General features: G+C 59.8%; 1 protein-coding gene across 3 annotated transcripts; it reads left to right on the top strand.

The window, feature by feature from the left end:
• The first annotated feature begins 1,876 nt into the window (after window positions 1-1,876).
• On the top strand, window positions 1,877-14,488 carry WDR81 (WD repeat domain 81). 3 transcript variants are annotated; one of them, XM_075168709.1, is made up of 11 exons: window positions 1,877-2,127; window positions 2,942-6,508; window positions 6,801-6,908; window positions 7,030-7,220; window positions 9,151-9,341; window positions 9,585-9,750; window positions 9,926-10,091; window positions 10,397-11,095; window positions 11,268-11,413; window positions 11,598-11,777; window positions 12,707-14,488. In XM_075168709.1, the coding sequence occupies exons 2-11, from the start codon at window positions 2,950-2,952 to the stop codon at window positions 13,031-13,033; spliced, it is 5,733 nt and encodes a 1,910-aa protein (XP_075024810.1). In that variant the 5' UTR covers window positions 1,877-2,127; window positions 2,942-2,949; the 3' UTR covers window positions 13,034-14,488. The 3 variants fall into 3 exon arrangements, with proteins under 3 accessions (XP_075024810.1, XP_075024809.1, XP_075024811.1); XM_075168708.1 differs by having other exon boundaries at window positions 2,939-6,508; XM_075168710.1 differs by lacking the exons at window positions 11,268-11,413; window positions 11,598-11,777; window positions 12,707-14,488 and having other exon boundaries at window positions 1,881-2,127; window positions 2,939-6,508; window positions 10,397-10,585; window positions 10,698-10,933.
• Window positions 14,489-14,875: the final 387 nt, after the last annotated feature.

The raw sequence follows: 14,875 nt of genomic DNA, 5'->3' as shown, positions 1-14,875 counted from the left end.
GCCGCCGGGCCCAGGCGGCGCCCGCGGAGCCCCGGGAGGGTCGCGCCGAGCCGAGCCCCCCGCCGCCACCCTGCCCTGGGGAAAGGTGACCTTCCCCGGCAGGACTACCGGGCGCGGCGGGGCTGCCGGGCCCCTCGATCCCCGCCGCACCGGCGGCCCCGCGCGGGACTCGGCTGCCTTTAACACCCGCCCCAGCGCGGCCCCGCCGGACCCACCTGCGCGGCGCGGCTCGGTGCCACCGCCCCGCTGCGGCCCCGCTGCGGCCCGGCCCGGCCCGGCCCGGTGGTGCCGCCGCCGCCTCCCCCCTGCCGCCGCGCGCGCCGGCTCCCGTCTCGGATCAGCTGGCGGAGTCATGACGCAGCCACCCACCGGCCCCACCCCCGACCAATCGCCTCCCGGCACGGGCGGTGCACGCCCCGCCCCCGCCGCGCCCGCCCCCGCCGCGATTGCTGCTGGCTCCCGCCAATGCCGACCCAGCACAGCCCGCCGTTCAGCCAATGGGAAGATAAAGCAGGCGCTCTGCCCCGCCCACCCCGCTGGGGGAGCGCTGCGCTCTCCCCCGGCTAACCGGCGGTTGCCTAGGAAACGGCTGGGCCCGCCCCGCCGCGGGGCATGCCGGGAAGTGTAGTGCGACGCGGCGCTCCCGGCATGCCCCGCGTGCTGTGAGTTGGCATTTTCAAGCGGGTGAAGAAGGAGGCGGCGGGGGGGGGGTGGGTGGGCGGCTCTTAAAGGGGCCGGCCCTCCCGGAGGGCCCCTGGCGGGGCGCGGCGCTGTCGCAGGCCGCCTCGGCCGCCCCCTCCCTCCCTGGGGCGGCGCCGCCCGCGGCTTTCGGCGCTGGGGCCGGTGACACAGCCCCGATTCCGAGAAGTTGCTCTAAGTCGATGGCCAATCAGAAGTGAGCGCTCGCCCCGCGCACCAATCGGCGGGCGCGGGGGGCGGAGCCCCGGGAACTCGGCTGACCCCGATGACTTGGCAGCGCTGCGCGATGACTGGACAACTTCTTTAAAGGGGCCGCGCCGCCCGCGGGGAAGCGGAGGCAGCGGGGCAGCGGAGGGCAGGGGCAGCCCGGCCTGGCGAGGGGGGCCCACCGCAGCCCCCCGGGCAGCCACGCCGCTCCCGCCGCGGGCCCGGCTGGCTGCTGCGGGCCGAGCCGGGGCGGCGGGGAGGCGCGGGGGGTCGACGGCTGCGGCGCCCCTTTAAGGACGTTTCCTGCCCTTCGCCCCAGTAACAGCTGATTGCAGCGGGCAGGGGGCGGGGAGCCAATGGGCTGCCTCCACGTCCCGCCCACGTGACTCCCACGCGCTGCCGCCGCCGCGCCATGCGGCGCTGCCCGCCGGGAGCCCCTGCGCCCTTAAAGGGGCCGCGCGGGGTCCGGCCGCAGGACCGTACCCGGCAGCCTCCCCCGCGGGCAGCGCCGCACCTAGCGGCCCCACGCCTGGCAGCACAGCCCAGGCGCTGCCCGGGCGCTGGCTGCGGGACCCGGCCCGGCTCACAGGGATCGGGACCGGGGCCGGGCAGTGCCCGGCTGCCCCGCTCCGCCCCGGCCCCGCAGCCTGCGGGGACTCCGCTGGGCCCCGCAGAGGGGCGGGCAGGAGGGCCCCGGAGCGGAGGGGGGCGGCCTGGCCCCGCTCCCCAGCGCCGGCCCGCCCGGCACTCACCTGCCGCCGGTGGGGTCCACCTACCGCCTCCCGCCGCGGGGACCCCTTTAAGGCCGGCTGCCTCGTCAGCGCGGCTCGGCCGACTCCAGCTGACAGCCCCGGAGCGCCTTTGACGTCACGGTGACCTCAGCCAGCGCCGCGTCATGCCCCGCCGCCTGCCCATGTATAGACACCGCGCCCCGGCCTTGCGCAACCCGTCCCCCCCCACCTCCCCCCGCCTCGACGGCCGCTGGAGGGAGCCCGGCCCCGCGTCCCCAGTGGGGCTCCCGGTCCCCCTCCCCCGGGCCGCTCCGGGGGTACCGGGGCTCGGCGGGGTGTGTGTCCCGTGTCCGCCCCCCCCCGGAGCCCCCGCGCCCTCCGGGCACATGGCGGCGCGGCGGCCGCATGTGACCGCCGTCACCTGACCAACATGGCCGGGGCCCGCGCCGCCCCCACCGCCGCCCGCCGCGGCTGAGCCCGCCACCGCCAGGTAACGCGGGGCCGCGGGCCGGGCGCTGCGGAGGTCCCGGAGGGCGGTGAGGGACCCCCGGGGGGGGGGTGTAAGGACCCCCGGGACGAGTCCTCGGGCCCGTGGGGCCCAGCCCGGGCTCTGCCCTCCGCACTCCTCCGGTAGCGCGGGCGCTGTGGGGGCCCGGGGCTGGGCACGGTGCTGGGGGGCAGCCTCCCCGGCCGTGGCCCTTGGCTGGGGACGTGCTCCTTGCTGATGGGCAACCGCTCGTGTCTGCCTGTGCCCCGGGCCCCGGGGCTGCGGAGATGCCATTGTGTCCCCCCCTCCCGGGCCCTGGGATTGCAGAGGTCCCATCGTGCCCCCTTCCCCAGCGCGGGGGCTGCGGAGGTGCCGTCGTGTCCCCCCACCACCTGCAGAGATGCCATCGTGTCCCCTCTACCGACCCTGGGGCTGCAGAGGTCCCATCGTGTCCCCTTCCCCAGCCCTGTGGCTGTGCAGGTCCCATCGTGCCCCCCCCCCCGGTCCCATCATATCCCCCTCCCTGGCCCTGGGGCTGTGGAGGTCCCACTGGGTCCCCCTCCCTGGCTGCGGTGGTCCCATCTTGTCCCCTCCAGCCAGGGCTGGTCCTTTCTCAGCCCCCACCCCTCCCAGATATAGCATCTTTTGAGCAAGCTCCTAAAACCAGCATTTTTTTCCCCGGTTGGCAATGGGGAAGTGAGACTCGCTGCGTGGCATCTGCTCGGCGGGGGAGCCGGGGCTCCCGCGGGGAGGGCAGGGACGGTGCCGCGCTCGTCCGCTCACCCGCAGCCTCTCTGGGCCGTCTTTCTTCCAGCAGAAGCCGATATGGATGGCTTCCTCCAGAGCGTGGAGAAGGACCTGAACATCGACCGCCGGCAGCTGGCCGCCGCCGCCGAGGGGACCCACGTTACCGCCTTCGTCCCAGTGAAATGGCTGGCGAGCCTCAAGGAGCGCCGGGTGCTGCCCGGCCTGTGCCCGCGGCCGGAGGGGCTGAGCGACGTGGAGGTAAGGACGTTCCTGCAGCACTCCGTGCAGAAGCTGCCCACGGGCTGGACCCGGGTGGAGATCCACGGGCTGCGGAAGGACCGGCTGGGGTACCCCCTGCGGGTGCAGCCCCCTGCCTCCGACCAGCGTAACGGCAGCCCGGAGACCCTGCACGGCTTCATGCAGAGCGTCGCCTCCCAGAATTACCGAAACCTATGGTGCCGGGCTCACTGCCTCTACGTGCGGCCGTACCGGCATGCTGATGTGCCGCCCACTGTGCTGGCCCTGGATGCGCTGCGGGCTGCCCTGCAGAAGGCTTACGGCTGTCCCGTCCTTCAGGTGGGCAAGAGCGCGTCCGGTGCTTCCCCCGCCAAGGAGAACGTGGCGGCTGCCAAGGGGGTGCCCTCCTGCCCCAACGTGCTGCAGGCAGAAGCTCTGCTGGAGTCGGCCAACATGCTGTACGTCGTCTACCCTTACGTGCAGTACTGTCTGCATGACATCGTGACTTTCAGCCCGGCCAAACTCACCAACAGCCACGCCAAAATCCTCTTCCTCCTCTTCCACGTGCTGCAGGCCATGAAGGCTTGTCACCAGGCGGGTCTGGCTTGTGGTGCCTTTTCCCTTCGGGATGTGGCTGTGGACGAGAAGCTGTGCAGCCGGCTCCGCGTGAACTTCAGAGAGCACGAGGGACCGAAAAAGGAGGAAGCAAATCTGGAGGCTGGTCTGGAACGAACAAGCGAGCAAAGCAGCGCTGGCGTGCGAGGGCAGGAGGCGAGGTGCACCGCCTGCCAGAAGGACCTCCGAGACCTGGTGTTACAGTGGGTGCATGGGCAGGTCAGCAACTTTGACTACCTTATGCGTCTAAACAGTTTGGCTGGGAGGAGAATGGGAGACCCCAATTATCACCCGGTTCTTCCGTGGGTGGTGGACTTCACTACCAAAAACGGCAAGTTCAGGGACCTAAGGAAATCCAAGTTCCGGCTCAACAAGGGAGACAAGCAGCTGGACTTCACCTATGAGATGACCAAGCAGGCGTTTGTTGCTGGTGGGTCAAGTGGGGAGCAGCTCCATGTCCCCCATCACATCTCCGATGTCCTTTCGGATATCACCTACTATGTGTACACGGCTCGGAGGACACCCAAGGCAGTGCTGTGCTGCCATGTGAGGTCCCAATGGGAGCCCAATGAGTATCCAGCCAGCATGGAGCGCATGCAGAGCTGGACCCCGGATGAATGCATCCCAGAGTTTTATACGGACCCCTCCATCTTCCGATCCATCCATCCGGACATGCCCGACCTGGATGTGCCATCTTGGTGTAGCTCCTATGAGGAGTTCATTGAAGTCCACCGCATGCTGCTTGAGAGCCGGGAAGTTTCTCAGGACCTCCACCACTGGATTGATCTCACTTTTGGGTACAAACTGCTGGGGAAGGATGCTGTCAAGGAGAAGAACGTCTGCCTCCATTTAGTAGACAACCACACGCATCTGACGACTTACGGAGTTGTGCAGCTCTTTGACCAGCCGCATCCCAGGCGCATGGTGGGACCTGCCTACACACCTGCTGAAGCTCCAGCCATTGCCCGGCCTCTTCTCCAGAACATCAGGGAGACTGTGTTTTTGGAGGATATCCAAGGCCAAGTGACGGATGCGGTTAATGGGCTGGTCCTGGAGGCTACTCCATGTGAAACCACCTGGTCTGCAGAGAAACCCATCGCTGGTGAGGATGATTTAGAGCAAGGCACAGAAGCCCTGGATTCAATTTCTGCTACTGGTAGAGCTGCTGATCAGCCCTGTACCACTGTGCCTTCAGCACAGCCCTCCACCCTCCCTGCTTATGCCACCGAAGGCAAAACCTCAGGTGTCCGACCTCTCCGTCGGAGCAAGGCAGGCGCTATGGATCAGGTAGACATGAAGATCACGCTTCCTGAAGGCTTCAATCCTCTCCAGGCCCTGGAAGAACTGGAGAAGTTGGACAATTTCTTGGTTAAAGGCATAAGCAGCGAGATGCAGCTAATGGAGCAGCCGTGGGAAGAGCCACCTCTGGGTCTCTCGGACCTCTTCCAGAGGGACATGCAAGCTCTGGGCATCCTGGTAGCTGAGATTATATTTGCACCAAGGATTCGTCCTTCGAAGCCTGACGCATCCCTGTTGGAGCGGTTCCTGCTGGTGCGTAATCTGTGTCGCTACCATCCCAAGGAGATCCCGGCCCCGCTCCAGCACGTGCTGCACGTCCTGCTGCAGCTGAGCGTGCCGGTGGAGAAGCTTCTGAAGACCAGGCTGGGCAAGGGCGCGGTGCAGTTGTTTGAATACAAACCCATCTCCCAGGGCCTCCCCCCACCCTGTCCCATGCAGCTTCTCAGTCCCTTCAGCTCTATTGTCCCCTTCCCCACGTACTTCCCAGCCCTGCACAAATTCATTTTCACCTATCAGGCAAAGAAGATAGAGGGTGAAGGTCAGGGCCGGGAACTTGTTTTCCAGCTGTGGCAGCAGCTGGAGGGGATCCTTTCTGAAATCACTCCTGAAGGCTTGGAGATTCTTCTGCCCTTCATATTATCTCTGATGTCCGAGGAGAATACCGCTGTCTATGCAGCGTGGTATCTCTTTGAACCTATAGCTAAATCCCTAGGGCCGAAGAACGCCAATAAATACTTGCTCAAGCCATTGATCGGAGCATATGAGACCCCCTGCTACCGCCACGGCAGGTTCTACCTCTACACAGACTGCTTTGTCGCCCAGTTGATAGTGCGCCTGGGGCTGCAGTCCTTCCTCCTCAGCCTGCTGCCGCACATCCTGCAGATTCTCGTTGGCATCGAGAGCTCGCGGGAGGAGAGCAAATCCCTCCTCGGCACGGCTGAAGATGATGAAAGTGGAGGGGAAAGCCCGGTGTCGTGCGTGTTTGGGGAGGAGATCAAAATGGACGTGGAGCACAGCTCTGCCGCACTCGACCTCCTCGACTACACCTCTGGTGTCAGCTTCCACGACCAAGCCTACCTGCCCGAGAGCGAGGACTTCCAGAGCGGCCTCTATGTTGGGGAGTCCCTGCAGCCGCAGGAGCAGGAATCGCTCAGCCTCGGGCGGCTCAGCGACAAGAGCAGCGCCAGCGAGGTGTCCCTGGGAGAGGACAGACCTGCGGACGGGGATTCCCAGAAGGACAAGAGCAGCTTGAAGTCGGTGGACAGCAGCCAGGACCTGAAGCAGAGCGAGGACTCGGAGGAGGAGAATGAGGAGCATGATGAAGAGGAGCACGATGACGCTGTGGTTGATGCAGAGCTGACAGTGGCCGTGGATGCTGGTGCATCCGTGGATGTCCCCCTGGCTGATGACAGCAGCGAGCCGGAGGATGGAGAGGGAGAGGAGTTGCCGGATCACTCCGATGACAAAGAGCAGACGATACTCCTGGGTAAGACCCTGCTAGCGTTGAGCCTTTCTGCCGAGCGTGGCAAACATCCAGTAAAGCAGCGAGTGGGAGAAGGGGAGAGCCTGGGAAGAAGTGGGTCCAGATTTGGGGGTGTCTATGGTCCCAGCTTGGCGGCAGCGATGAAACCAGTGTAAAAGGCCAGGTCTCCACGGAAGCGCGTGGATCTGAGACCCAGGGAGCTGCCTGCAGGGCAGGCAGGGTCTGGGCAGCAGCCGGGTGATAGCTAATCTGCGCCGTGCCGGGCTCTGTCCTTGCAACTGGTTTTGTTTTGCAGACACAGCCTCTAAGATGGTGAGGTGGCTCTCAGCCAAGCTGGGCCCTACCGTCACGTCCCGCTTCATCGCCAGGAACCTGCTCCGTCTGCTCACGTCCTGCTACGTTGGTAATGTCTGCTCCTCGGACCCTAGGGTCCCGGGGTGGGCTGTGCCCCAAAACAGTCTGCTGGGTGCCTTGTGGCTTGGGTGTAGCCTGCTGCTTCAGCTCATGATGTTGTCTCTGGGCAGGCCCCACCAGGCAGCAGTTTGTACCAAGCAACGATGAGAACAGTCCCCTGAGTACAGGAAATATCTACCAAAAACGGCCAGTGCTGGGAGATCAGGTGTCCAAGCCGGTGCTGGCCTGTCTTGTGCACGTGGCGTACCTGTACGGAGAGCCTGTCCTCACCTACCAGTACCTGCCCTACATCAGCTACCTGGTTAGTGTTGCCTTTTCTCCTCTTTTTGCACGTGTTGGGGCGAGAGCTGTGTCCAAGCACAAAAGGAGGATGCACAGAAAATAGTCCAGCCTCACCAGGAGCCTCCTGCATAGAAATCTGTGCTCGGCTGAGCTCCGTCTGTGGAGGCTGAGCAGCTCTTGCTGTGTTGGCCGAGAAGGGCTGTGCTGATGCAGCCAGAAGAGGCATTCACCCCCAGCCGTAAGCTCCGGTCCGCTTCCAGCGAAGCGTGCGGCTGCGTACGTGGGCTTTGCTCTTTAGCTGCGGATCTGCATCGGGCTGCCGCAGCCCCTCCTTCCCTGTTTCAGCCGGGGGCTTTCCCCGTCTAGACCCGTTTTTGGCACGCGCGAAGCCAGAGAAAAAGGTTTTCGTTTGCTTTGCTGGGCGAGCGTGCCGAAACGGAGCTGGCACAAGGGTGGGATTGTGATAATGGGCAGGCGGAGCAGCTTGGGCTGCTGTGGGATTGCTGGAGTGAGTGTTTTTAGAGGCCTGTATGGGTAGATAGGGGATGAGCTGGGGAGAGGCTAAAGGAGGTTTTTCAACTGTATAAAAAAATACTGGCAAAACTTACAAACTTTTCAGCTTGAAATTCATAGCTGAATAGCAAGAAGAAAATGTGTGTAATGCAGCTGGTTGAAAAACAAACCAGTTTTTCATCGAAAAAATGTTTTTGAATGTTTTAAACAGGCTTATTTTTCATATTGCTCCCTTTTTAGTGGTTATAAACACTTTGGTTATGGATTCTTGTTTAAATGGAAAACTTCAATAGCTTTTTGATAATTTAAACGTAGAGGAAAAGAGGCCACAGCTGTTCATTTAAAGAAAACAAAAAAGGCATTGTCAGTTTTTCCAATGTTGAAGGGGAGATTTTTCAGGGGAAAAAATCCCATTTTTCAGCAAAATCATTCTCCACCCAGTTGCAATCATAGCTCCAGCTGTTCTGCTTTGCTTTACTTGACTTATTGCTTGGGGGCCCTGGGGGGATTAATACCCCCGTGAACAGCATTTGGCAACCTGATATTAAAACGATGAAACTTGCAGGTCACAAATAGGATAAAACCAATCGTTCTTGCAGGATTTGGCAGAGTGGATATTTTGTGAGAGGAAGAGCCTCTGTGATGAGCTGGAAGATGGCAGGTGTACAAGAAATATAGCGGAAACTGGGAATTGTTTGTGGTTTTTGTTATTGGCTCTCTTTTCTTGGGTGTTTGATTTGTTTAGGAGTTAGGAAATAGGGAAATCTAGAAAGAAATCTTTTAGTGTTGCTGCTGATGTTGTTAACTCTTTGGCATTGCTGTAACCAGCATCGGTACGTTGTCAGCAAAAAAAAGGATGCGCTCTTCTGCTTAATGAAGTTATTAACAGCTGGATTTCTCGAAGTCAGCAGCAGGTTTGCCCATAATTTGTGCTTGGATATTTCATGCAAGGACTGTTCCTCTGCAGTCTGTGCATCCAGGCTCAACATATCATGGGATGAAGACACTGCTTCTTGCTTTAAGTCGCGTGTATGTAGTAGGTTTCCCCTCTTCCTGTGCTGGCAAACGATGCTCTGCAGCGTCCCGGCTGGTGATGGTCTGGGTTGTCTCTCTCCCCTCTGAGTTTCCCAGCTGTGGGAGCATCCTGCAGGGAGATGCCCGCCAGAGGATGCGTGTGAGCTTGGGGATGTCGTGCCCCATTTTCTCCAGGCTCATCTCTTGTGTTGACATCTGTCCGTCAGTTTTCAGGCTCATCTCTTGCTTGAGTGCAAGACATGAGTTGCTGTTGAGGCTCACTGCTCAGGTTCCTCTCCCAGGGGCTGTGACCAGTACTGCCATGCCGGGTTTGGAGGCTGAGCTTGGGTCATCCTGGAATCACCCTTGATGTGTCCTGCTGGGGAGGTGGTGGCCCTGGCACTGAAGGACTCCTTTTGCAGGTTGCGCCCAGCGGCGGGTCCGGTGGTGGCCGGCTGAACAGTCGGAAGGAGGCAGGGCTCCTGGCTGCTGTGACGCTGACTCAGAAGATCGTGGTGTGTCTCTCGGACACCACGCTGATGGACATTCTCCCCAAGATCAGCCAGGAGGTGCTGCTCCCAGTGCTGGGCTTCCTCACTTCGCCGGCTGTTGGGTAAGCGCTGCAGTCTGCCGTGCCTTCAGCCAGCATCGGCACAACTCCAAATCGGGGATTTAGAAATGGTTCTGTGAGGGTCTTGATGCTCCTGGGGTCGTGGGGCTGCTCCTGCCCCGATGTGCACCTCCTTGCACTTACCAGAGCTCACCTTCTGATAACACAGACAAGGCAGGAAGCATGAAGCAGAGGAGGGGAAAAGGGATATGTGGAGGACAAGCTGGTAATGGATGTCCTCTTCAGTTTCCCCAGTGGTGCCCAGGCCCGTATTGTCCTGTGCGTTAAGACAATCAGCCTAATTGCTTTGATCTGCCTGCGGATTGGGCAGGAGATGGTGCAGCAGCATTTGAGTGACACGGTGAGAAACTTCTTTGGGGCGTTCTCACTGCTGCAGGAGCTGCAAGACCAGGTCAGTGATGTGGGAGAGGTCTTCCTGCCATCCCCCAGTACCCAGCCGCAGGAATGTGGTGGGCATACCTGCATATACCAGTACTGGTGTCAGCAGCGTCCATCCCAGGCTGTGTTTGTGTAATTAATTATGTGGTAAGAGCATCTGATCTTGGGTATCTTCCTGTTTTGTCCAGGGGTTGACGGCGGAGTCACTGAGCGGCTGTGAGGTGCCGGGGATGGAGGTGCCCCTCTCGGATGGGAAGCTGCTGGCCCTGGATCCGGCCGTCCTGATGGAGCTACAGAAGGTGTTTAACCCCGAGATGGCCTACATCACCTACATCCCCTTCTCTTGCTTGTTAGGTACGGCTTGGCCACCATCTCCTGGGATTTGTGAGAGAGCTCCGTGCACCCATGCTGGACCTGAACTCAGGAGAAGTCAGAGGGCGTAGGGCTGCTGGGGGAAACCCACAGCTTCCACACTGTGGCTTGGTCTGCTTGCTGGGTTGGGAGCCCACTGGGCTTCAGGCTGCTTTGGCTGGGAGCAGCGTGTGAGTGGCTTCTGGGGGACATTGTGTTCACAGCCCCGTGCTACCCTTGTTCTGGTGGTGGTGGTGGGGGATGATGATGGGGAAATTCCTTCCCTTGGAGCCACAATCTCTCTTCAGGTGACGTTATCCGGACGGTTGTGCCCAACCACTCGCTGGTTGAGAAGCTGGCCAGCATCTACCTGGAGAACGTGAACCCAAAGAGCCTGCAGGTGGTTAGCCTGGAACAAACACCGAGTGCAGTGGGCTCGGACCAAGATACGCGAGGGACCGAGCCCTTCTCTGGCCACCACGAGGACAGTCACTCCGGTACTTTTGGGAGCGTGCTGGTAGGGAACCGCATCCAGGTCCCTGTGGACACGCAGCGCGAGGGTCTTGGCTTACTTCGCCTCAGTGCTGGCACTGATGGCTTTATTCCCAGCTCATCCAGAGAGGAGGACACCCTGAAGCATGACCTTCCTCGCAGCACCCACATGCTGTGTGGGAACTGGCTGGCCTACTGGCAGTATGAGATTGGGGTGAGCCAACACGACTCCCGCTTCCACTTCCACCAGATCAAGCTGCAGAGTTTCTCAGGGCATTCAGGGGCCATCAAGTGCGTGGCACCGCTCAGCAGCGAGGACTTCTTTCTTAGCGGCAGCAAGGACAAAACTGTCCGCCTTTGGCCCTTGTACAACTACGGGGATGGCACCAGCGAGGTGCCACCGCGCTTCACGTACGCCGAGCACAAGAAGTCAGTTTTCTACGTGAGCCAGCTGGAGGCATCGCAGCACGTGGTGAGCTGTGATGGGACCGTACACATCTGGGACCAGTTCACAGGTAAGAAGGGAAAGGGTGAGAGCTGGCTGGAGTGAACTGGTCCAGCCCTTAAAGACAGAGGGGCCATACTGAGTTTTGATGGCTCCTGTTAAAAAACAGTGCAGAACTGGAGATTTGCTGCGTACCTTCTCCGTCCATCTACTGCTGTAACTTCTCCGTCATGTTTTCACAGGCAAACTTCTCCGGACTTTTGATGAATTAGACAGCAAAGTCCCCATCACAGCTGTGACCACCATGCCGCCTCCCTATCACAGCATCTCTGTGGCCAGCGCAGACTCCGTGCTGCGGTTCATCGATCACAGGAAGCCAGGACTACAGGTAGGGAGTCTGGCGCTCTGCGAGCCACCCTCCTCCATCCGTGCGCTTAATGATGGGATCACGGCTGGCCCAAAGCCAGCTGCGATGACTCCACGAAAGCCAGCTGGACCCCAGGGTCTTTTGTCCCCTAAATGCCGGATCCCCTGATCTTCGTCCCCCCGTAGCTGGACTCTCTCTCTTGCAGCACGAGTTTCGCCTGGCCAGCGGGGTGAGCGCTGGGCTCATCCGCTGCTTGGCTGTCAGTCCTAATGGGCGCAGCGTTATGGCTGGCTTCTCCTCTGGTTTCATTGTGCTGCTGGACACCAGGACAGGACTCATCATGCGGGGGTGGCCTGCCCATGAGGGAGACATCCTGCAGATCAAGGTGAGAGGGTGGGGGGGCTGCTTTGTGGGCCTCATCAATCCTCTGAGGTTGCGTAGAGCATCCCTCTTGCACACGCTGCTTGGCAGGGCTTGTCTGCTCCATCCTCTGGGCGTTCCTCCATCCCTTGCTGTGGCCTTAAGAGGCTGCTCAAGCTCTCCTGCCCCATGGTTAGTGCCGCGGACGGCTGTTCTTGGTCCAACCTCTGCTGAACAGAGATCAGCCCTCCCAGATATCAGTCCCTGCCGAGCAGGTCTGCAGCAGGGGCAGGGAGAAGCCAGATCTCCTGTGAAGAGGCAAATGCGTTGCTTTCTCCGCAGGGCTCTCAGCCCCCCTGGGAGAGCGTTGCTCTAATGAATAACTCTTGTCCATATTTACCCACCCTCAGGAAGCAGCGCTGGGGCTCCAGTGTCCTCGACCCAAATGCAGGTTAAACAAAGTTCAGCGGTGTGGGTTGTTTACCCTCTCACTAGCTCTGCTAATAAGCAGCTCCAGGCTTCTCCTACCCTCAGCAGTATTTTCTACTGTGAGAGAGCCTCCCAATTCCTTTTCCCGAGAAGGAAAATAATTTGGCAAGCGGTTTAATGGAGAGGGAGACCGCATGATAATCTCTTTACCCACTGCGGTAGTAAGATGATGAATTGGTTGTGCTGGGTATCAGGATGTTGAGAAGAGGCACAGCCCATCTCTTGGAGGATAGCACTAGAGGAGGTTGCCAGCTACCGGAGAGTCCTGTAGCTTGCAGTGTCCACCTGGATGTCTTGTTAATACTGCCCAGTCCCATCAGTTGCTTGGAAATGGCTGGGACTCTCCCAAGGGATTGCGCTGCAACTGTTGCATTATTGGCAGCTACCTGCTAATCTCATTTGCAGGATGAGATTGGGAGTTTTTACTGCAGCAGTGTTGGTTCACTGGCCTTTCCTCTCCTGCAGGCTGCAGAGGGCAATGTGCTAATCAGCTCCTCTTCGGATCATTCCCTGACCGTCTGGAAGGAACTGGAGCAGAAACCTTTGCACCACTACAAATCTGCATCTGAACCCATCCACGCGTTTGACCTCTATGGCAACGACGTGGTCACTGGCACTGTGGCCAACAAGATTGGCGTCTACTCCATGCTGGAGTCCTCAGCCCTGCCCATCAGCACGACCAAGCTGAGCTCGGAGAATTTTCGGGGTACGCTGACCAGCCTGGCGGTGCTGCCCACGAAATGCCATCTCCTGCTGGGCTCGGACAACGGTGTCATACGCCTCCTGGCATAGTGACCCCGGCCCAGGAGCCTGTGGCTGTCCCACAGTGCTGGTGGTAGAGCTGAAAGCCGGCAGCGTTGCTTACGGAGGAGGCAGTTAGATGTTTCCGAACAGAGGATGCAGGGGGGGGGTGTACTTGTTAGCGAGCACGCAGTAAAGCATCTCTAACCTCTTTCTGTATCTTTAAAAAGAAAAAAGCCATAACTGAGAAACCTCCGCTGCTGCTGGGAGAAATACTGGGCATTGTAGGTCACTGTCACCCCTACTGAGAGGCCTGGAGCTTTCCGTACCATGTGTGCCTGATCCCCAGGGGTCTGTGAGCTGCCCTCCAGAGTAACATGGACCACAGGTATCCTCCCTCCTTCAGTTAAGGGGTAAGAGGTGCCCCTTGACAAGAACACAACAGTATAGCTACTGCTATCTGCACTTACCCTTCACTTCCACTCCTGAACCACTAAACAATCCTACTAGGATAGCGTAAGCTGGGCCTGGGAACTGCTGCTTTCGGAGCTGCATGGTGCGGGGCATCTCCTCCTCCTGCGGTCGGTGTTAAAGCCCAGAGGATGTAGTCTATTAACTTCAGGTTCTGCTGGCTGAGTTAGAGCCTGTATGGGAGGGGAGGAGGTTAACTAGAGCACTTTTGCTACCTTACTGGCTCCAGGGCAAAGACTGGAATGGAAGTCAGCCAAGGCACAAACCCCATCTGCTCCGCCAGTTCATTTAGGACTGGGCTGCTGCAGAGGGACAGTTTGGGATGGGAACGTGACTCTCTAGGGAGGCCAGAGCTAGATGCTTCCATGAGGATTTTGGCTTCTGGAGCAGTAGGGTAGGGATGTTGTTGGTTCCTGCCCCAGCAGCACTGCATCCCGTGATTATCTAAGGGGTGAGGAATGCCCTGTGTGCCATGCACTGGCAGTGTTTCTCAATAAATCCTCCTAATCTTCTCCTTTGTGCTGGCTGGACTTCTGGGGAAGACAGGACAGCAAAAAGGTGCTCAGTTTTGTCCCCTCCTGCCCTTTAGGGTGAGAGCCAGGAGGCATGATCCAGCACGGTCTCCTTCTGTCCTTCCCTTTGGCACAGCACCGTCTGTTCCCACCCCAAAGCCGAGGAGAGGGCTCTTTGACCCAGCAGTAGGAGCAGTTGCCTCACTTCTATTGCAGCCCTTTTCCCATCCATCCTTCAGCCTAGTTAAAGCCAGTATCAGGGGAGCGGGAAGCTCTTATCTTGGGCAGAGGAGGAGCCTGCTGTGGGTTGTCCTGGGAGGGGAAAGGGCTTTCATCCAGCTGCCGGTTCATCTGAGCCACCCGCAGTTGGGAAGACTGCCCTCCACTTGCAGGGAGGGTGGGGAGGTGAGCAGTTGGCCCTTGCTATCCTTCCCTACCCAAGGGGAGCTCTCGGTCCCGTGTTGCCTATTAACCATTCGCAATAGATGTAAATATTTACTTCTAATAAACTATTTGAAAGAGACACAGAGACGGGCGTGTGGGGAAGCTCTGTGCTGGAGGGGCCCAGGTGTGGTGCGGTACAGGGCTGGGTGTGCTGGCTGCAGCTCTTGCTCTGGCAGACAGAGCTAAAGCTCTGCGTTCAGACACCTCTTGTGTTCCTGGGTGAGCTGGAGGAGGGATGCTGTGAAGGTGCCCTGGATGTAAGGTAGGACCCTGCTGCACAGGGACTCGGATCTGCTTTCCAAGGGGAAGTAGCTCCCCATGTTGCAGTGGCATGTCCCAAAGTCATTTCTGGTTGCAGAGCTCAGACCTGTCTCCTTTCCACTCCTTCCCAGTGTCTGGGATGAGTTTGGGAACCAAGAGCTGCTGCAAGGAATGCATGGCAAGCGCTGTGATCCCGTTAGTGTTC

Source organism: Calonectris borealis, chromosome 19 (genome assembly GCF_964195595.1).
Source record: "Calonectris borealis chromosome 19, bCalBor7.hap1.2, whole genome shotgun sequence".
Lineage (NCBI taxonomy): Eukaryota > Metazoa > Chordata > Aves > Procellariiformes > Procellariidae > Calonectris > Calonectris borealis.
This window is presented reverse-complemented; position numbering and strand designations above follow the sequence as displayed.

Coding starts and splice junctions, on each gene's coding strand:
- WDR81 (XM_075168709.1), top strand. CDS start 2,950: ATGGATGGCTTCCTCCAGAGCGTGGAGAAGGACCTGAACATCGACCGC. Junction 9,751..9,925: donor TGCAGGAGCTGCAAGACCAG/GTCAGTGATGTG, acceptor TGTTTTGTCCAG/GGGTTGACGGCGGAGTCACT. Junction 10,092..10,396: donor CCCCTTCTCTTGCTTGTTAG/GTACGGCTTGGC, acceptor ATCTCTCTTCAG/GTGACGTTATCCGGACGGTT.